Source organism: Arachis hypogaea, chromosome 3 (assembly GCF_003086295.3).
Source record: "Arachis hypogaea cultivar Tifrunner chromosome 3, arahy.Tifrunner.gnm2.J5K5, whole genome shotgun sequence".
NCBI classification, from domain to species: Eukaryota; Viridiplantae; Streptophyta; class Magnoliopsida; order Fabales; family Fabaceae; genus Arachis; species Arachis hypogaea.
Genome location: NC_092038.1, coordinates 15,551,444 through 15,574,139, shown reverse-complemented (window position 1 = coordinate 15,574,139; position 22,696 = coordinate 15,551,444). Strand labels below are relative to the sequence as shown.

The following is a 22,696-nucleotide window of genomic DNA, read 5'->3' as shown; positions in this document are numbered from 1 at the left end:
ATAGAAATTCCTCCATGATTGAATCTATCTCTTGATTAACCTCCTCATATTCTTCAATCTTGATAAGCTCCAGAGGTTGTTGAGATTCACATGGCGGTTCCACATCTCTTAAATCTTGGACCACTTCCTCCTTTGTTTCAATAACCGTAGGCTTCTCCAATTGCTCCACTACTACTACCGATTCTTCCTTTTTCACCGGATTTTCCGATATCTTCTCCATGCTTTGCTCTTCCTTTGGCTTTTCACATGGGGCTACGGAAATAACTTGAGTATTCAAACATTGGTGGGCTAAAGTGTGCACCATCTTGGTCAAGTTGGTCACAAACTCAAGTGTATCCCGCTTCATGGCCTCTTGTCCTTGGAGTAACAAAGTGAGAGGATCATCTATTGGGGCTTGGGGTGAATAGGAAGGTTCATTATTTTGGAGAGAGGGTTCATGGTAGGAAGTTGGTTCCTCTTGGTAAAATTGTGGAGAAGATGTGCATTGAGGTAGTTCTTGGTAGTAATCTTGATAGGGTTGTGGTGGTTCTAGAGGTTCATGCTCATAATGATCACAAGGATGCGGTACGGGTGATTGGTCATATGATGGATGTGGATTATAGGGAGGTACTTGGTGGAAAGGGGCTTGTGAGTATAGTTGAGCATCATGTTGAGGATAAGATTCATAGGCATATGGTGGTGGTTGATTATCACAAAAGGAGTCACCATAACCATTGAATTGGCATGCATTAGGATGGAAATTATACCTATAAGTGTCCGGAGGTTATTGCCAATAGGAGTATCAATTCCATGAGGCTCCTCCCATCTTGGAGTGTTCCATCCTTGGTACATGTTATCATTGAAGTTCACATTTCCTTCAACACAATTAGGACCAAACTCATAGCCAAAGTGAGAATTCATTATGGAAAAACAAAGTGAAACTAACAAAATCTAGTAATCAAACAAAAGACAAGCTATTTACAATATTCACATATATACAATAACCAATAATATAACACCATTGCAAATCCACGACAACGGAGCCATTTTGATGATTTGATTTTTGACGGTTTAGAATTTCACCAATGAAGTCTCTTTGTAAAGTATAGTCTCTAAACCAACAATAATCCTTTCATACAAAAAATTGTTTGTCACAAGTACAAACCCCTAAAATCTATAAACCGAAGTATTTAAACCTCGGGTCGTCTCTCAAAGGACTTGTAGGGTAGTATTCTTGTTATTGGTTATGGACTTGTTTATTTTGGGGTTTTAGATGGGAAACATGAAAAGTAAATGGTAATGAAATTTTATTAACAAAACGGTCTTGGCAAGGTTTGATGATCTAGGACCTCTATCATTATCACTAGCCACAATTATGATAGTTGCAAGAATCAATCTCACTAAGTCATCCTCTAACAAGTAGCAAAGGAAAGTCAAGTGAGTTATTCAATCCAAGTCCATAAATCCTAGCTTTCCACTAATTGAATTAATGAAGGCTAGAGTCAATGGCTATCAACTATTAATCACTTGGATATTAGAAACTCAAGGAATCCTAAGTTACCTTCCCAAGCCAAGAGCATAAAATTCTACTCGAACATCCTTCCAAGCATTTCATCAAACACTTGGAAGGTACAAAAGAAAAGTATAGTAAATCACAACAAGAATTAATTCTAACAACAATTGAATGCAAAGAATTAACAACAACAATCAAGAAAATCACAATTATCATGAATTGCCTCAAATTGCATTATTGAAAGAAAATAAAAGAACAAAAATAGATCCACAACAAAGTGAAGAATTACAAGAATTAAAGTACAAAACTAGAAAGAAGGAGAAGAGAGGAGTAAGAACTAATAAAGAAATAGTAAATCAAAGCATGAAAAGTAAATGGTAATGAAATTTTATTAACAAAACGGTCTTGGCAAGGTTTGATGATCAAGGACCTCTATCATTATCAGTAGCCACAATTATGATAGTTGCAAGGATCGATCTCACTAAGTCATCCTCTAACAAGTAGCAAAGGAAAGTCAAGTGAGTTATATCAATCCAAGTCCATAAATCCTAGCTTTTCACTAATTGAATTAATGAAGGCTAGAGTCAATGGCTATCAACTATCAATCACTTGGATATTAGCAACTCAAGGAATCCTAAGTTACCTTCCCAAGCCAAGAGCATAAAATTCTACTCTAACATCCTTCCAAGCATTTCATCAAACACTTGGAAGGTACAAAAGAAAAGTATAGTAAATCACAACAAGAATTAATTCTAACAACAATTGAATGCAAAGAATTAACAACAACAATCAAGAAAATCACAATTATCATGAATTACCTCAAATTGCATTATTGAAAGAAAACAAAAGAACAAAAATAGATCCACAACAAAGTGAAGAATTACAAGAATTAAAGTACAAAACTAGAAAGAAGGAGAAGAGAGGAGTAAGAATTGATAAAGAAATAGTAAATCAAAGCATGAATTAAACCTAAATCTAAGAGGAGAGATTAACCTAAACCTAATCCTAATTCTAGAGAGAAGTGAGAGCTTCTCTCTCTAGAAACTATCTCTAAACTAATCCTAATGTGAATGAATGAAAGATTGATTGATGGAATGATTCCTCCCCCTTCAATCCTTGGTCCTTTAAAGCATTTTGGCGCCAAAATTGGTTGTAACTGGGCCCCACAGCTTCCCAGAAATCACTAGGTACGTTTTCTATTTAAAAATCACGTGCGGCCTTCGGCGCGGACGCGCACGGTACGCGTACGCATCCCTGGCCGATTTTGCGAGGTGCGCGCGAGCGCCTTGTGCGCGTGCGCGTCCTTGGCCGAGATCAGTTCTTTGGCTTTTTGTGCTTCTCTCCATTTGCATGCTTCCTTCCTTGCTCCTTTGATCCATGCCTAGCCTATTTTAACCTGAGATTACTAGCAACCACATCAAGGCATCTTATGGAATCAATGATGAATTAAAATTACCAAATTAAAGGCTTAAAAAGCATGTTTTTACATTCAAGCACAAATACGGGAGAGATCACAAAATCATGCTAATTCATTGGCTAAATGTGAGAAAAGGTTAGCAAAATACTCTAAATTCAACACAAGATAAACTCTAAAAACGGGGTTTATCAAACTCATAGTAGCTAATAGAAATAAAAAGGGAAAACAAAAACAAATAAACAAGTAAAAGAGAAATATTTACAATAACCAATATTAAGGCACACGTTTGCAATTCCCCGGCAACAGTGCCATTTTGACGATCGAATTTCTATCGGTAAAGAAATTCACAAATATATAATCGCGTTGTAAGTATAGTTTCGAAACCAACAGAGAATCCTTTCGTACAAAAGTTTTGTTTGTCACTTAAGCAAACCCAATAAAAATAAATAACCGAAGTATTCAAACCTCGGGTCGTCTTCTCAAGGAATTGCAGGGAAGTATGATTTATTATTGGTTATACAAAGGTATATTTTGGGATTTTTAAAAGGGTTGAACAAGTAATTTAAATTACAAGAAAAATAAATTAATAATTAAGAAAATTCTTGGCGAGGTATGAGAATTAGAATTCCTATCCTAGTTATCCTTATCAATGGTGAGGAGAATTATATTTTTGCTCCCACTAAGTCAAGTGGTTAAATTAAATTAACACCTAAAGTCCTAGTCAACTCCTAAGGAAAGACTAGAGTTATAGGAATCTAAATCAATCAGCAAAGATATCAATTATCAATCATAATGAATTTGACAACTCAAGAGTTACCAATTAATCAACCAAAGCCAAGAATGTAGAAAGCTAAATAAAAATCATATATCTGAAATTACCTCAAATTGCATTAATTAAGAAAATCCTAACATGAAAAGTTCATAAGCCAATTTGGCAACATAAATCAAATAAAAGCATTAGAGTATCTAAGAATGGAAGAGAAACATAAATTAAGTAACATTGAACCTGTAATTGAAGAGGTCATAGCTGAAACATAATAGAAATCCTAAATCCTAATCCTAAGAGAGAGGAGAGAACCTCTCTCTCTCTCTCTAAAACTACATCTAAAAACTAAAATGATCAATTATCAGCTTGTCCTCAGTATGGATGCATTCCCCCACTTTATAGCCTTTAATCTGTGTTTTCTGGGCTTGGATTTGGACCGAAAAGGGTCCAGAAATCGCTGAGGCGACTTCTGTAAATTCTGCAGATCGCGCACGTCACGCGTCTGCGTGGCTCACGCGGTCGCGTCATCTGGAGTGTTGCTTTTACACGCGGCCGCGTCAGTCACGCGTCCGCGTCAATTGTGTTTCGGGCGAGTCACGCGTTCGCGTCATGCACGCGTTCGGGTCATGCACGCGTTCGCGCAGATTCCAGTTTACGCAAAGCACGCATCCGCGTCATCCACGCGTTCGCGTCGCTGCCAGTTTCTTCAAAAACTCCATTTTGTGCTTTCCTTCCATTTTTGTATGTTTCCTTTCCATCCTTTAAGTCATTCCTGTCCTATAAAGCCTGAAAGTACTCAACACACAGATCACGGTATCGAATGGTAGTAAAAGATAATTAAATTTAATATTTCTAAAGCATAGGAAACATGTTTTCACATATGTCATATCATAAGGAAGGAATTGTAAAACCATGCGAATTCATCTGAATAAGTGGGTGAAGAATTGATAAAATCATTCAATTGAGCACAAGATAAATCATAAAATAGTGGTTTATCAATGGTCTTACCCCATCGAAGTTTGCATGCATTTGTGAGGACCTGTGTAACTCCTCACCTCCCACTTTTCTACCTTACGGCGATATGATATGTGTATGCTCCAATTACAACCCGGTCCGAACTGGATACATTGTGCATTATACCTCCACTGGTCACAGTTTACTATTTTGCACTCCACAGCCCTCCTTATGCTGTACGTCTTAACAGCCAACATGACTTCTTCCTTGTTTTGAAAATGTTGTCCAATCTCAAACTCATTCCTTGGATCATCTTCAAGGCCTCCCTGGGTAAAGAACTAATCGGACGTCATTGCCTCGAGATTCAACCTAGAGAAGTGGTCCGGGCGATCATACGGTTGGGAAATAACGGGCTGTGTCAGGAAAATTGGTGTGTCACCGTAATAGTTTATCTCTTCTTCATCGTCACCATCATCAAGAATTTCGGCAAGTTCTTCTTCGGCATCGTCTCCATCATTGGGGTTAACTTCAAACTGATCCATCATCGGATCCCTAACAGTGGAACCAACGTGACTTTCAACATTAGACCCTTCTTGACTACCTTCAGGAGTCATATTCAGATCCACCATTGTCTGCCTGATATTTTGTCTAACAGGCCCACTCAACAGACTATCGTCGACAGTATCCGCAAACGATTCTCAGCAACCCAAATCGACAAGGAACACAGCTAACTCCAACAGATGAGCGTTTACCCAGCGGTTGTGCCAAGACCATATAAGATGTACGTCCTCGTCGTCGCGCAGACGATACCTGATTCAAAATGCCATAACGTTTTTATCACAAGCGTGTTCACATAAATATACCACCAGCAGAAACAACACAGTTGTGACATACCTTTTATAAATTAAAGTACCATCTATTTCGGTTGGATATCTGTAGTAGATTTTTTCACCTTCTTTGTCTCTTGCATCTCCACAGAAAGTAATACCAGATTCTTTAACAGCTCTAAACAATTGATTTCTACTGTCAGATGGGTAAATATTGGTTGGTTCGATCTAAAAACAATAGAACATTCCTCATCATACACCATTTCTCCATCGTAATGAATGGATAACAGTGGATTTCTCGCCATTGTAAAAAAATGAGATAATCAACGACCAAAATGATTGTCGAGAACAAAGTTCGGTGCTCAACTTTGTTGTGTTAGGGCCATTTATGGGAAAAACTTTGCATAGGGTTCGTCGGGGGTGCGGCAAACTCCATAAAATATATAGAGTTCGCCGGGGGTACGACGAACTTGCCCTAATTATTAAAAAAACGTACATTCCTATAAATAAAGATGAAAATTGTGTTCTGTAAAAATAAATATTTTTAATAATTTATAACGAAAAAATAATCCTTTCTTTTTCTCTATAACCAATATTATGGTATTGTGTATTTCGAAATTGAAATAAACTATGTTAATATAAATTCTATTATATATATTATAATATTCATCCTTTATTTAATTTCCTCAAACTTTGTTATTTTGTGGATTTTTATTTCTTAAGTTTTATGCTCCCATAAGCTAAAGTAATATAACACTCAACATTTTTCATTCTAGAAAGGCTTATTTTACATAGTTTTAACTAATATTATTAACTTAATTCACATGACGAATTTACCTTAAAGACTGAGGTATGTGCTCCTACTCATTGAAAAATTATATTTATTTTCATATTAAAAAGTTATTTATTAATTTTTCTCAAAATATTTTAAAAATTTTGCTAACCTATGCCATAAGGATACTTTTAAAAATACCAAAAAAGGAAGGTTTGACAAAAAATTATTGAAAGATTTTTTTTATATTTTTAATATATTAAATATATTAAAAATTTTAAAAATATTTTATTATTATTCTCTTAACATATTTTCTTAAAGTACAAGTTAGTTAATTTTTTTATTTTATATATATATATATATATATTAATTTTTAAAATTAAATTTTGATACAAATAAATTTACATGTGTATCTAATTACGTAATATCATATCATAAAAAATAACTATCTTTTACATTGATCATATGAATGATCATCCAAACGAACCGACAATTGAATAATTGTATAAAATATTTTACCGTCAATACATCAAAATTAAACTCTAATTTATATCTAAAAGTATAAGATAAAAATAAATATTAAATCGATTTAATAAAAAACAAAACATTACTATAGCATTATAAATTAATGAATTTATTTAGTTAAAGTTTATATATATCCTTGAGTTTTTTTTTACTCAACTTTATTATTATTATTATTATTATTATTATTATTATTATTATTATTATTATTATTATTATTATTATTATTATTATATATTTAATTTATAAAAAGTTAACTTAATAACTACGTTATTACTTATTAATATATCAATATTGATAATAAATAAATAAATAATTATTTAATATTTAATATTTCCATGTTATTTATTTTTATATATTTTAATATATTTATACAATTTTTTTATTATTTTTATATACTACATATTTACTCTCACAATTTAAAATTTTTAGATTCATTACTGTTAATTTATCATAAAATATATAATAATTTCACATAACAAATTATTACTATTTCTTTTTGATAGGAATTATTATTTAAACTCATTCTAATAAATTAGGCAACTTAATAAAAACAATTTTCGTCAGCCTAATTTGGATCCTTTTTTTATAGAACAATCAAACTAAGCCAAGAAATGATAACCAAAAAGAAAAAACAGAAAAAAGCCTAGGAATAGATCAGTTTGGCTCGCCTTCATCTCAGCTAAACTAAATTTTACGCCTGCGGAGACCCACCTTTGGTCCAAGCTGGACACAAAAGACATCTACTAACCTATTATACATGGCAACTTCTCAATCGGTTGCAGGTCTTTCGTAAATCTTATCCCTTGGTGTCCACTCAAACCAACATTACATCAATCTGCACCATTTATATATTTTAATTTATATCTTCATGATCAAAACGAACTAGAACATCACGTTTCGCTCCGTACAGTGCCATACCAAAACCTCTTCCTAAATTTTATTTCTTAGAGTTTAACAGTAATTCAACAACAGTGGATAAGTTTTAACCTGATTAACTTTTACTCCATAAATATTTCTCCCTCAAATGTCCCCTATACTCAATCATTAACATCTTTGGAATACCAGATTAATAATACGGTACTGTGGGGACATTTCGTGTATATTTTTAACGTTGCTTGAGGAATAATCTGGAACGGATATAACAGGGAGCAGCAGCTAGGGAGAGTTTATAACATGCTTTTTCGTATTGTGATGTGGGAGATTTTGCTCCTAGAATAGAAAACTAAAGCAAGACAAACCACTACACCAAATAATTACAACAAAAATCCATATACATGGGTATACATATATTTCAAAAATGCCAAAAAGAAACAAACTCTTCTGACATAATAAAATCCTCCAAATCCACAATTAAAATTAATTACAGTTATTGCACAGTGGCCCAACTGTAAAAGCTCTATGCGGGCATGGAAAAACAAGCGTACAAAATGCAGGAACGGACAGAACTTCCGTTCTTTTCTAATCCTCAGGTTCTGCGGAAACTTTCCTTGATGCAAAAATCATTTAAGGTTCTGTAGTTTCTGCCGGCAAGTGCTGTCAAGCTCAACTGCAAGTTTCACCTTCACTTGTCATACTACTTCAAGTATATTGGCTCCAATTTTGCACTGTCAAGATAGCTTCTGCAGTCATTTGCCAAAAGCATTGATGCCAGTTTCCTTGATATATGCAATAAAAGCGCATAGCACGGAAACACAGCTGGTATGAAAGGCATCATTCGATAATTCAGTTGTTAGAGAAACAGATCTGATGCTGATACACTTGGCACAAAGCAAATGTCGATAAGATAGTCTTAGTCTGCATCACCAAGCCCATCACTCCCATCACCCCTCTTGGATATGGGAGTAAAATGAGAAGCTGGTTTCTTTTTCTGGGAAGCAATTTCAGCATTCTTCCGTAAAACAGCTCCAGGAGATGGATAAGGTCGTTGTTGAAAGAGAGGACCCTGAAATAAACCACGAAAGACATTTGTAATTGAATTTGCGTCTTGGAAGCTGAACCTATAATTACAATCACAATTATGATTGGTATGTATCTTTCACTATGCATTTCCTCTGTTCCTTCATGCAGGCATCACTGAGCAACACTTCCACTTGATATCAACACTTGAGGTAGTTTTGTTTATCAAATGCAACCACCTCATCCACCAATTCTAGGCATAATATTTTACCCACAATGCATAAGTTTGGCCAGCTTTAAAATAACAGACCAATAAACAAAATGGTGTTTAGAGTATTAAGACATCCAAGGATACCAGGTTCAAGAAAACCTTTTTTATTGAAAATGCATAAAATTGAATAGATATCAAATGAACAGATAAGAAAAGCAACTAAAGAAGAAGCAAGGAGCAAAAGAGCTTGGAGGAAAAGGAAGCAAATAAGAAGGTACATACAGTTGCTGTTGTGTCAGCTGCTCGTGGCTGCACACCTTTCAAACCAACAACCCTGAAATTGATCATAAATTAAAATCAAATTCATCAATCCTGCTTTTCTAACTAAAAACAAATTTTATAAACAATAAAACAACCATTCAAACAGCAACAGGATTTTAAAAGGGATTAATTTTTTTTTTTTTCAAAAGGAAAGCATACCATCCACCACGAGGAGCATCCGAATAGGAGCTTGGATCCATGGGATCTAACTCATCATCCTCTGCATAGGCACGCTTCTTGCCCCCTTTTTTACCTCCTTTATCAAAAGGAGGTTTCCAACTGGACCTGGAGGGAAATTGAGATTGATATATCCATTATGGCTTTGTGAAAACCCATAATAAAATCCAAAGCCATATCTTAAAACAAAAATAAAGAAATAATAAATAACTCGATTTTCATCATTTTGTGGCATAGCAGTTCATCCAATAGTTCAAATTACTTAGATACAGAGTAACTGTAGTCCAATTTTCATTTCACAGAGTGCAGTTGGTTATCTGCATTATCCTCTGTCTCTGATGAGAACTTAACAGACATTATGCGCTTCTCTTCAAAAGATAACTGCTTCTTCATCTTCACCAACTCTTTTCAACAGGAATGCAGATTCCACAATTGTTATTCTACAACTATTTTCCCAGACATAAGAGAACTATAGAATAAAACGTATACTTCTCACACCAGATTAAAATCCAAGCACATAAAATTTTCAATAGAGACTACAACGTCGACAAAGAGATAATCTGAGTGAGATCATGTAACAGGTACAGAAACAACAAAGTCAGTTGTGAGAGGCAGCACTATGGATGTTTATAAAGATAAAATATACCTCTGTTTGCTAGCCTTATGATCAGAAGTTTCACTGGGGTGCGCAGCACTACTTTGCTGATTATTCAGATATTGACATTGTGGAAGATTCAGAACTCTGCATTTGTTCATTTCAAGAAAAGGCCAAAACAAGAAAGCATTAGAGAAAAATCATTTATTGCTATCACTGAATAACCCCGTTGCAAGATAAGAAGTTGAGACCCCATACAAAACCGGGTCACAATATTGATATAAATGTGTGATATCACATTCTACTTGTTTGAGATACAATGGCTAATGTAAATCTATGTATATTCAGAATAAACAAAGTTAAAAACGAAATCATTAAGCCATAACAAGGTAATAAGGTATACATTTCAACAGCAAAAGCATTCTTTGAAGAAATCCCAAAAATAAAGCCGTAAACAAGCAAGAGTAATTGCTATACCTAGTGCAGTGTTTGCAGTAACCCCATGACTGCACAAGGCCAACTCCCCAACCACCGCATGCCATGCATTTTGGAAAATTAGATGATTGGCCATCCCCGCCATCAGCATGCAAGTCTGAGTGATATGACATAGCTTCCAGTTTTGAATTAGGACGCTCCCATTGTGAGACATGAGTTTTTGTATTGTAGTAATACCTATGGCCTTCAACATAAAGGAGGAATTAAATGTAATGACTTTTATATTCATAAAATGGGACCAAACATAAATAACACACACATGACTTTTTAAATGGCTTCTAATGATGAATGGTGAATAAGACAACTAAATCAAGCCTTATGTGGCTAGGAAATATATCATTGGTCTTAATATTGTCAAGTACCGCTGTCCAAATAAAGCACTTAACCTTAGACAGAACATATACTGCCAAAAGGTTTATCAACTATCAAGGAAGAATGAGATTCTATTCTAGCAAGAATGCATTAGGAATTGAAAGGATGCTACATCTGTCATGCATCTTTTCCTAACTAACTTTTGATGTTTTTAAAGTGCTAAGGAGTAAAAGTTGCTAAAGCATGGTATTTATTTGCAGTTGTTGTGTCCTTCACCAAACAGCTCACAGTGGCATAGGCAATTGCAACATTAATGCATTGGCACTCAAATCTGGAGCAGAGATTTATAATGATAACTATTGTAGAATGTCCTATATTTGATAAAATAAAAAATAAAAATAAAAATAAAAAAGCAACCGAAAGCTTTGACAAATCTTGGAGGCATGAACTCTAACAAAACTACTAAAAAAATATAACATTTGTCAGACTTCTTCCTTGCCAACAACTACATGGCACAAACTCCTTTTGAAGTTAGAAATACATAATAGTAAAAACCATAGAAAGATCAAACACAAATAAGTGATCTTTTGCTGAACCTGATGTTTCATCCAATGCCTCTATCCAATTCTCTGGAAGACATAAAGATGATGATGATTGCAAACTTAAGGCTGCTTCATGGGGTTTTTCCCATTGACTCTTCCCAGTGGTTTCATTATAATAATAACATGCGCCACTTCCTGGATCTTTTGCCTCCGCCTACAAGGAAAATGTAGTATTAAATAATAGTTAGAAATCGATGGAAAATATATACCTAAATGAAAATAAGTGATGGAAGTCTGCTAATCATTTGAGCTTAGAATGAAAGTGATTAATTATATATCTTTAGACCCAGACACCTAGTCATGAACTTCTCTATCTATAAACAAAGGTTATTACATTATCAGAGTGAAAGGCATCTAACTAGCCATCTTTCAAACATAAGATAGGTATATTGGCTATATTGTTCTGTAATTCATTTTCATATACTAAGTACCAGGATTTTTGCAGCCATTATGAATTGCTAACTCTTCTAATATTTTCTAAACATATAACTTATAGTGATTACTAATATGCATTAGATATGATTACCTAAGAATCATTCCAATTTTTTCTTCTAATATCAAATCCCGGATCTCATTTATGGAAGTCCCATGAAAATAAGGAGATTTGAAGCAACCACGTTAAAAATCATATGCAGAAATTTATATGAAAGGTATACATTTATAGTAAATTATGCATGATACATACCCATCCAGGGGGCAACTTTTCATTCTCCATGGGTTTAGCTGATGTAACTTTCTGAAATTTGAGAACAGGCAGTCTGTCAGAACAGAGTAACAGACAGAAAATAATGTACCATAAAATACCCAAGAACATTAGTGAAAATTGAATTCTAAATTACGATTGCAGCAGAATAAACTTTACTATAATGGCCCCAAACAAAAACAAAAAAAAGAGAGAAACAAAAAGAAACAAAACAAAAAACAAAAACAGAAATCCATGGAAACAAGTTAAAAAAAGAGAAGGGGCAATGTTTCATCGTAACAAAGATAAAATGAAATCAATATTCTTACATTATCTTCAGTATGTGTATCATCTTTAAGAATACCCCTAGCTCTCAACTTCTGCTTGAGGTATTCAGGCAATTCTCTAGCTGCATGTTTCTGCTCAGAACCTCCATCAGCTTTTAATTCAGAATAACCTGCTCCAGAATTCAAGAACCAACTAAGGGTGAATGGGTGATGCAGCATGACTCAACTAATTCTGAAATTAAATGTATGATACCTGCAGTTGCATTAAGCTTGGCAGCATCATAATAGGCACCTCCACCAGGTACACCATATCCATTACCTATTTCTGAATTACCTGATAAAAGTAAAGCCAAATTGATTTCAACAAAAGCATATGGGTTCGTCATAGATATAATAAAATTTTAGAACAGTTGCGGTGTAGTGTTAGGATATTTTGGATCATCGGTAAATGTTAATAAAAAAGAGGATGACAAGAAAAAGTCACTCCAATCCAAGATCAGGGCAAGCCCCATGAATCAACAAGCACATACAAATAAGTAGGAAAATCAAAGAATCAAACCCATGACTAATCAAGGATCAAGGACAGACGGATTAATTGGTTAGACAAACGGACAAACCCATTGCGGACCATTTATGAAATAATGCCTGTGACTATTGTATAACTACCATGCCACTAGTACATGTAGCATGGTGAACATTAGAATCAACAGCTAGTTCTTAATTACCTTTTTCCTGAAAACATGTGTCTAATACCTAATAAATATATTTAGTGCAACTGGATGCCTATACAAGTATACAAGCAATGCTGCCACTGTCATACATAGTTGCTTCACCTAGTTTGTGCTTGTTATTAAGCAATTCAATTCTATGATGTATCCAATCTGACATCTCCAAGGCTGTGTTTGTTTACAGAGACAGGACACTGAGACAAGGACACAGAGACAAAATCGTGTTTGATGGAGGAGACATGAACAGAAACAATGTGTCCAAAGACACTAAATTAGTGTATTTTGTGTCAATCCTGACAGGAAGGACACGGGGACACTAACAAATGACACAACTTATTTTTCATTTTTTCTTTCATTATTCTTGTTAATTTTTCATAATTATATTTTTTCATGATTATATCTTTCATCTCGAATTTTTTGAATGAAAAAAAATAAGAATAAATTAGATTTTCATAATTTGTTCTAGTTTATCACCAAACAGAATACAAGAAAAAATTGTGTCCCTGTCCCTTATGTCTTGTTCTCAGTGTATTGTCCTGTCTTGTTCTCAGAAACAAACGCAGCCCAACATCCATGAGTTTTATTGCAAGCCATCTTTTTTGCAGATTTCTTTCCATCTTTTTCTTATTAAGTGCTTGCTTATAACAAGCTTAACGCTTAGTAAACTTCATCTTGAGAGAAACTGGTAAATACGATTTGAGTAACTAAGGGCCCGTTTGGGAAGCTTCAAAAGTAGCTTTTTTGAGTTTTTGACTTATGAAAGTAGTAATATTAATGTCTGGTGCAATTTTCAAAACCAAATTGCAACTTTCTAAGAAGCTATTTAGGAGCTTATAGATAAGTTAAAAAAATGACTTCTCTCATAATGCTACTACTTTTTATCACATTTCTATAAAATAAATACTTTTAGAACTAAAATCCCAAATACAAAATAACTTATTTATCAGCTACTTTTAATATAATAATTTATTGTTTAAGCTATTTTTTCAAAAGTAACTTAATTAAGTTGTTTACCCAAACTAGGCCTAACTGTTATATGATAAATATGTGTGCCATTGGCAACATTAGACAATTAGGGAATAGAAACTGTTATGAGAATATGACATGTATTTATTCCCCGTATATATACCGCCACTAGGTGTAAAGTACCCAAGCAACTTTCTCATAAAGTTCTTTCAATTGGGCTTTTGTTTGCCCTTTTTCTCTCATCAGAACATATTTTTTATCCATTAACTAGCAATCTTTGTTTTCCTTTTGCCTGAAGTAAGAAGTTCACAAGAATCAGTATTTCTCGGAAACAAAACCTCTCTAGACTCTACATACAGTAAACAACTAATACCACAAGGACGAAGCCAACAAGCAACAATAAACTACATAATTGTCTCCAAACTACACCAATAATACAGAAGTATACAAGTGAAAGCGCTCCAAACAGCCTTCTCGGATTTTGCAACATATGTATCAAGAAAGCCTTACTGTCATCTTTATTTGATAGACAAGTATATTAAAATCATATGACTATTCAAAATGGCAGAGTCAGTAAATAAACTGCAAACGAAAAGGCATCCATAGCGAGTAAACATATCCAAAAATCACCACAAGAGAAAATAAAAGTCTCATAACCTTCAGTATCATCAGTCACAAATGCTGAAACAAATCAACAATAGACAGCAATATACAAAGAAAGCAAGTTAAAGAGAATGGAAAAGGTAAGAATAGAGTAATATAATCACTCCACCAACGACATCAACCATTAACGTAACAACATATATCATTGAGCATGAGAAAATGATACAAGACAAGAAAAGGTTATAAGATGATATTTGGTTAAAGTAACTAAACTACAGACCTTCTTCTGGACGTGAAGCTTTTCCACGCTTAACAGCTATTTCAGCCCTGTGCTCTGTGGCCATCTTCAGTAGATGTTCCTGTTTAGTAAAAAGGAAAGTACAAAATTAATGAATCGAAAAATGGAACTCATTTCATTATATTGAAACGGATAAAATTATTCCAAATCATGTGTTTATCACGCACCTTCAAAGCATTGGGATCACGGCGTTCTGAGAATATGTCCAAATTATCTTTGGCAGGTGAAGTCTCATTTTTTCCCTCTCTACATCAACATATAAATATATTTAACTTTGTGATTCTAGATTCCTCAAATACTCTTTCTCTCTTTTAGAATAAGTATTCTATTTGCAGTTTTTATTGTATCAAAATATTCATCCCATTTTTACCTCTAATAATAATGTAACTTTAATAAAGAGACAAGTAACAATTAACTCTATTGATTGAAGTTTGTTCTGTTCTATAAGAGCAATTTCATATAGTCACATAATTTTCTATTATTACCAAGATTTTTTTTGTTTGTTTTCCTTAGTCAGTCTGTGTGTTTTTTGTTTTAAAACATTTATTTTGAACAGAACAGAGTATTTAACAGGTAATACATATTTCAGAATCAAGAAAGTATATCACTCAACACTCAAGAGAAAACAGTCCATACCTTTGGCTCCTTATGATATTTTGGGTTGCAATTTCCTAACAGCAAAGATAAAATCCAAAATACTCAGAACAACTAAATAAAAATGTGAAGAATACAAGAAAAATTGAATACAAGAGTCGAGAGACATACTTGTTCCCGTAAGATAGCATCCTGAGCAGTAGCATCTATGTCACTGGCACTGCTTAATTGTATTTGTACATTGGAGCATGTGGCAGACACATTAGAGACATCTACCATGACGTCACTAACTTTCTGTGCAAACCCAGATTCTTGTGATGCTAATGAAGGAGCAATCTCAACAATCTGATATCCTCCAGCAACAGGGTTTGAAAACTTATTTTGTTTGGCCAAAGGAGGGACCTCTGAGGTAAGGGCTTGACCGGTGACAACACCATATTGGGGGAGGGATCCTTGTTGGAAGTTATTATCAGATGTAACTGGAACATTGAGAGGAAACTGATACTGTGGTCCAGAATAGCTTGAATGGTACTGAGTTCCTGGAACAGGTTGCGAAATAACTTTTTGAGGCACGTTCGATGAATAGTTAGGCCAAGAATGAACCCCTGGAGGGAGCGGCTGGCCTTGGGAATTGTCCATATCTGCTTCTCTTTTTGTATAAAAAGGGGCTAACGCCTGAACAAAACGAAACTACACAATCAAAACAGGCAGAGAAAAACCCCACGAGTCTACTAAGATTTCAAAACCCTAAATATGCAAAGAGTGGGTAAAATCTTAATCAAATGCTTATGTTCAACTAAGAAAGTGTATCTATCACTCGACAGCTGCATAAACAAGACAAAAAAAGAAGCAAATAATTTACTTCGGAAAGATCAGAAACTGAATGCAGAATTAAGAACATTCAACCTTCTATTTTATTTTCTCTTTTTCTTAGTCACTAAATAAATAAATAAAACATTTTCATTGCGAGAACCTTTTTGCATAATTGTCACATCCTTCAATAAAATTCGAATACAGAACTACACAAAAATGAGTGCGAAGAGAAGAGCATGAATTATAATGAATTCGAAATTGTACTCGTAGGAATTCTAGATGAATCGCATTGCAGAAGCCATCGAAGTTGGAAAAGCCACAAAACAATGGAGAAATGTAGCTTCCTGTGGAAGCGTAGCTAGCAGGCACAACGAACTCAAGCTGAGAGTATAAAAGAAGAAAGATTCAAAACTAAGGGGAAATAAAATAACTGTTTCAATAACAGATGTGAGCATGCGACCGAGAGTCTGAGAGAAAGCGAGAGGTGTACACTGGGATTACGGCTTTTAGCTTTTACGTCTGGCGTGGAAGAACGAAGCTAGCTTGAGTACGGCTTAGGCTTGGTTTGACAAAGTTTTTGGTTTGGTAAAATTGTTGGAAGAGGGGTTTGTATTTTTAAAAAGCTCAAACTTCATTTTGTGTTTAGTAATTAAAAAAATTATGAGCTCGTATTTGTAGCTTTTGAAAAATTGAGTACTTTTAAAACTATCTACAATAAAAATTTTTAAAAAAATTATGAGCTCGTATTTGTAGCTTTTCAAAAATTGAGTACTTTTAAAACTATCTACAATAAAATTTTTTAAGGTTGGTTTATGCTTTTAAAAATTTAAAAGTCTAATATAACTTTATATATTAACTAATTTTTAAATTTAATGCTTATATCTATATTTATTATAATATTTTTAAATTTTAAAAGGTATTTCACCAAATACAATTAATGTTATTTGTGTTTATTAAAAGTTATTTTTAATTTGATTTACTAAATATAAATGCTATAACTTTTAAAAAGCCATCTTCTTTTAAAAGTTAACTTTTATAAGCTATTTTTTGAAAAGTAAAAGCTTTACAAAACTAAATCTTATAAAAGTTTTTTACTTTTCAAAAATAGTTTATAAAAGTTAATTTTTAAAAGATGATATTTTAAAAATTATAGTATTTATAAGTTTTGTGTCTTCTTGTGTCTTTTCTTTTAAAATTTTCGAAATTTGTATCTTTGATTTTCAAAACTTTTAAGTTTGGTGTCTTTTGTGTGTTCTTATTTTCTTTGAATTCTTTGAGTTTTATTCTTTGTGTTGTTATTGATCTTCAAAATATTCTTGTTTTTCTTCTTGTTTTGATCTTAAAATTTTTAAGTTTGGTGTCTTTTGTATTTTTTTTTTACAATTTTCGAATTCTAGGTGTTTTAAATCTAAAAATTTTAAGTAGTATGGTGTCTTTTTGTTGTTTTTCTCTTTTTTCATTAAATTCAAAAAATCAAAAAACATATCTTTTCTATCTTTTTATTTTAATTTTCGAAAATATAACAAAAATTTTCAAATTTTAATTTCAAAATCATTATCTTATCTTATCTTAGTTTAAAATTTCAAATTCAAATCATTTCAAAATCAAATCATTTCAAAAATTATTTCTTTTTCAAATTACTATCTTATCTTTTTATTTTTCTTTAAAATTCAAAAATCTTATCTTATCTTATTTCAAATTCAAATTTTAAAATTCAATTTCAAAATTCAAAAATTTTAATTTCAAATTTCAAAATTTAAAATCAAATCTTTTTCAAAAATCAAATTTCAAATCTTATCTCTTTCAAATCTTTTTCAAATTCTTATCTTACCTTTTCTAATTTTAAATTTTAAATCAAATCTCTTTCAAATCTTTTCAACTTCTATCTTATCTTTTCTAAATTCAAATTTTTAAATTCAAATATTTTCTAATCTTCTATCGTATCTTATTTTCAAATCTTTCTTAATTAGTTACTTATTTTTCTCTCTTTTTTTTAAAATTTCCTAACTAATTCCTCTCTCCTCTTTTAATTTTGAATTTAATTAATAAATAAAATAAAATTAATAAATAAAACAAAGATAAAAATATTTTAATTCTCATCTCTCTTTTATTATTAATTAGTTGCATGTTTTATCTTATTCTCTTCCTATTTTCTCTTTTCTTCCTTCATTTTCAAAATCTCCTAACTACTTTCTCTCTCTTCTTTTTCGAAAACTTCTTCTATTTTTCCTTCTCTATTTTGGAAAATATCTCACCCTCTTTCTCTATTAATTTTCGGAAATTACCTTTATTAAAGGATATATTCTTTTCTTCTCTTCTTGAGCTATCTCCTTCTAACAAAGGACCTCTATACTCTGACATAGAGAATCATTTTCTTCTTCTCTTCTTGCATTCTTTCTTCTTATTTATGACCAGGAACAAAGACAAAGAGCCTCTCTTTAATCCTGATCTTGAACCTGAGAAAACTTTAAGGAAGCGGTTGCAACAAGCTAAACCACAATACTCCGGAAGAAACCTCTTAGAAAATTTTGAACAAGAAGCTGAAGACATGGCAGATAATGCTAATAATGGAGGAGATGCAAGAAAGATACTTGGTGACTACACCATACGAATTTCTGATTTCTATGCAAGAAGTATCTCCGTACCTACCATTGGAGCTAACAAATTTGAGCTTAAACCTCAGTTAGTTTCTCTTCTGCAACAGAATTGAAGTTCCATGGACTTCCATTGGAAGATCCACACTAATTCTTGTCGAAATTCTTGTAGATCTGTGACACTGTTAAGACTAATGGAGTGAATCATGAGGTTTACAGACTTATATTTTTTCCTTTGCTGTTAGAGACAGAGCTAAGATATGATTGGACTCTCAACCTAAAAAAAAGCATAGACTCATGGGAGAAACTGATCAATGCTTTCTTGGCCACATTCTTTCCTCATCAAAGGATGAGCAAAATCATAGTAGAAGTTCAAACCTTCAGACAAAGAAAAGGTGAATCCCTCTATGAAGTTTGGAAAAGATACAAGCAACTGATCAGGAGGTGTCCTCCTGACATGCTCTCAGAATGGTCTATCCTAGGTATCTTCTATGATGGTCTGTCTGAGATGTCCAAAATATCATTGGACAGCTCTGCAGGTGGATCACTCCACTTGAAGAAAACTCCTGTAGAAGCAAGAGAGCTCATTGAGATGAATGCAAACAACCAATTCATGTACACCTCTGAGAGAAATCCTGTGAACAACAGGATCCCTCAGAAGAAAGGAGTTCTTAAAGTTGACACTCTGAATGTCATATTGGCTCAGAACAAGATCTTGACCAACAGGTCAATATGATCTCTCAGTATTTGACTGGAATGCAAGCTGCAGCTGGCAACACTCAAGAAGCTTCCTTTGAAGTAGAAGCTTATGGTCCTGATCCACCAACCATGTAGGAGGTGAATTACATGGGAGAACCCTATGAAAACACCTACAATCTCTCATGGAGGAATCATCCTAACCTTTCGTGGAAGGATCAACAGAAGCCTCAACAAGGCTTCAACAATAATCACGGTGGAAGAACCTAGAATAGGTTCAACAACAGACCACCATTTCCATCTTCTCAAGAACATGTGGAGACCCCTAAGCAGAACCTTTCTAACTTAGTCAATATAGTCTACAGCCTCTCTAAGACCACTTACAGTTTCATTACTGAAACAAGGTCCTCCATCAGAAATTTGGAGGTACAAGTTGGTTAACTGAGCAAGAGAATCCCTGAGACTCCTCCTGACACTCTTCCTAGTAACACTGAAGTAAACCCAAGAGAAGAGTGCAAGGCCATCACTACTAAGGATGAGGACGAATCTGGACAGAGGGTATTGAACGCCAGTGAGGAAGACCTCACTAGGCGTTCAACGCCTAAGCTGGCACAAAAGCTGGTGTTGAACGCTAGTGAGGAACACCTCACTGGGCGTTTAACGTCCAAACAGGCATCAAAGCTGGCGTTGAACGCCAGTGAGAAAGCCCTCGCTGGGCATTCAATGCCCAAAATGGCACTTAAGCTGGCGTTTAACGCCAGGAAGGAGATCCCTCCTGAGCGTTCAACGCCCATCTTGGCAAGGGAACTGTCGCTGAACGCCATCATTTTATATAGTTTTTAGTATGTTTTGTTTAAGTTTTATTATATTTTCATAGGTTTTAGTGCAAAATTCACATTTTGGATTCTACTTTGAGTTTGTGCATTTTTATGCAATTTCAGGTATTTTCTAGCTGAAATTAAGGAGTTGGAACAAAAGTCTGATTTAGAGGCAGAGAAAGCACTGCAGATGCTGTTAGGATCTGACCTCATTGCACTCGAAAGAGCTTTCCTGGAGCTACAGACATCCAAATGGAGCGTTCTCAATGACTATAGAAAGCTAACATCTAGAGCTTTCCAGCAATGGATAATTCAGAATTAAAAGCCCAAAACTGGCGTTCAACGCCAGCTTCCTGCACTATTTTGGTGTCCAATGCCCAAAGGAGAAGAGACCAGCGTCCAACGTCTAAAAAGGACCCCCTAGCCAACGTTCAATACCCTAGAAGCCTCCTAGCACGTGGATCTCAATCAAGCTTAGCCTAAACACGCACCAAGTATGCCCCAGAAGTGGATTTTAGCACTAAAAGACTATTTTATCCTTCCTATGTAATCTTTAGTCATTAGTTTAGTATTTATTTGAGAACTTTTACATTCTAAGGAGAAACGCAGCATATTTTCTAATTACACATTGTATTTTCTATCAGTATGAGTCTCTAAACCTCCTAAGTTGAGGGGAGGAACTCTGTTGAGTTTTATGAATTAATAAAGTATTACTGTTCTATCTTCAATCCGTGTTTGATTCTCTATTCTAAAATGTATCTTCGTTCTTCATCAATATGAATGCGTTGAACCGGCACAATGTTATATCATTCTACATGGGTTCAGAGTGAGTCTTTCATCGGAAAATGATGAACCACTAGCTTGATTATACATCTCTTAGACAGCTAATCCACGACTTCGTTTGGGACTTCTCGAGACACCAGTTCAGCCGAGGTATGGGGAGATTAGAGTCTTTGTGATAGAGGCTAGAACCAAAGGCACATCATTCTCTGATTTGAAAGATTCGACCTTGTCTGTGGCGTTTTGAGTAGGATCACTAAGGAGAATGGACTGCAGGAGCTTCACCCTCAATCAGACTGGATCCGCACTAACCCTGGGGTTCAAATTTAGAGGAGCATTGGCGACCTCTCAAGAAAGGCATTGATCACATACAGCCTGCCATAGAAGAAGTCATTCGCAGTTGGAGTACACAGTAAGACCGAATTGATTCAGAAGAGCAAAACATCTCTGAAGTCTTAACCATCTTCTAATCATTGCTTTCACCATCAATTGAGTAATGTTTTCTTTATTTTCCTTTTATGCGCTTTAAATAAACAAACAACTTCTCTATCCGCCTGACTAAGATCTACAAGATAACCATAGCTTGCTTCAAATCACAATCCTCATGAGATCGACCCTGACTCGCTCAAGTATTACTTGGACAACCCAGTGCACTTGCTGGTTCAGTTGTGCGAAGTGTAATTCCGTGCACCAACCACGTTTTCACTTCAATCAGTTCACTAGGCACGAAAAGCAAGACACACATTAATTGCAGATCATTTCAAATTCCTTACAAAACCAAGCCGTGTAAAACCCAGTTAATTAACGGCTAATTAACCCATAAATGAGAATTTATTCTAGAAAGCCCAAAATGTGATTTTTGTGGCTAAATATGATAGAGGAGATTGAGACGAGAATTTTGGTACCAAGTTTATAGAATTCGGACCAAGATTGGACCAAACGGGCCAAACCGGGCCAACCGGACCCAAAGTGGGCACTTGGCCCAACATAACTAGACCAAAACCCTAGTTTTCAGCACTCTCTCTCTCCTCACAACACTCAAAAATACGCTGAAAGTAGAGGGAATGGGGGAAGAACACTCTCTCAAACTTCTATCTCTCACTTGATCTTCAAACCACCATAACTTTTGATCTAGAGCTCTGATTGCCGCTCCGTTTGCGGCCACGCGTTCACCACGGAGAGCTCTACAAAACCCATACAATTAATCTTGAGGTAAGCCACGTTTTGCTCTTCGAAATTCCAGCCTTGTTTTCGAGTTTTATGAGCAAAAATGTTGAGACTTCGGGCTCTTTGATGTTATAGGACCCAACTCTCTTGAAGGAGAAGGTTAATCTTGTCTCCTTGGACCTTGGGTGTGGTAAGATTCTCAACCCTAGTGTAATTTTTTTGTTCTATGATGTTTGGGTATTGAGATGTTGTGTATGGGTATGATGATTGTGGCTTAGGTTGTGTATATGTGAATATTGGAGCTTGAG

General features: G+C 34.4%; 1 protein-coding gene across 4 annotated transcripts; it reads right to left on the bottom strand.

Annotated features, from left to right (window-relative positions):
• Positions 1-8,006: 8,006 nt before the first annotated feature.
• LOC112789652 (uncharacterized) lies at positions 8,007-16,933 on the bottom strand. 4 transcript variants are annotated; one of them, XM_072232448.1, is made up of 15 exons: positions 16,824-16,933; positions 16,598-16,714; positions 15,692-16,195; positions 15,563-15,597; positions 15,094-15,172; positions 14,909-14,987; positions 12,585-12,665; positions 12,374-12,501; positions 12,048-12,098; positions 11,357-11,516; positions 10,431-10,632; positions 10,005-10,100; positions 9,341-9,466; positions 9,143-9,194; positions 8,007-8,695 (listed from the first exon to the last, which is right to left on the bottom strand). In XM_072232448.1, exons 3-15 carry the CDS (start codon positions 16,157-16,159, stop codon positions 8,543-8,545), a joined length of 1,710 nt encoding a protein of 569 aa, XP_072088549.1. In that variant the 5' UTR covers positions 16,160-16,195; positions 16,598-16,714; positions 16,824-16,933; the 3' UTR covers positions 8,007-8,542. The 4 variants fall into 4 exon arrangements, with proteins under 4 accessions (XP_072088549.1, XP_025687414.1, XP_025687412.1 ...); XM_025831629.3 differs by lacking the exon at positions 16,824-16,933 and having other exon boundaries at positions 8,007-8,902; positions 16,598-16,812; XM_025831627.3 differs by lacking the exon at positions 16,824-16,933 and having other exon boundaries at positions 16,598-16,812.
• Positions 16,934-22,696: the final 5,763 nt, after the last annotated feature.

Excerpts from the sequence above, each read along its gene's own strand:
- LOC112789652 (XM_072232448.1), bottom strand. The coding sequence starts at position 16,159 with ATGGACAATTCCCAAGGCCAGCCGCTCCCTCCAGGGGTTCATTCTTGG. Across the intron at positions 10,101-10,430 it reads TACTGCAAACACTGCACTAG|AGTTCTGAATCTTCCACAAT; the intron begins GTATAGCAATTA and ends GAACAAATGCAG. Across the intron at positions 9,195-9,340 it reads GATGCTCCTCGTGGTGGATG|GGTTGTTGGTTTGAAAGGTG; the intron begins GTATGCTTTCCT and ends GATCAATTTCAG.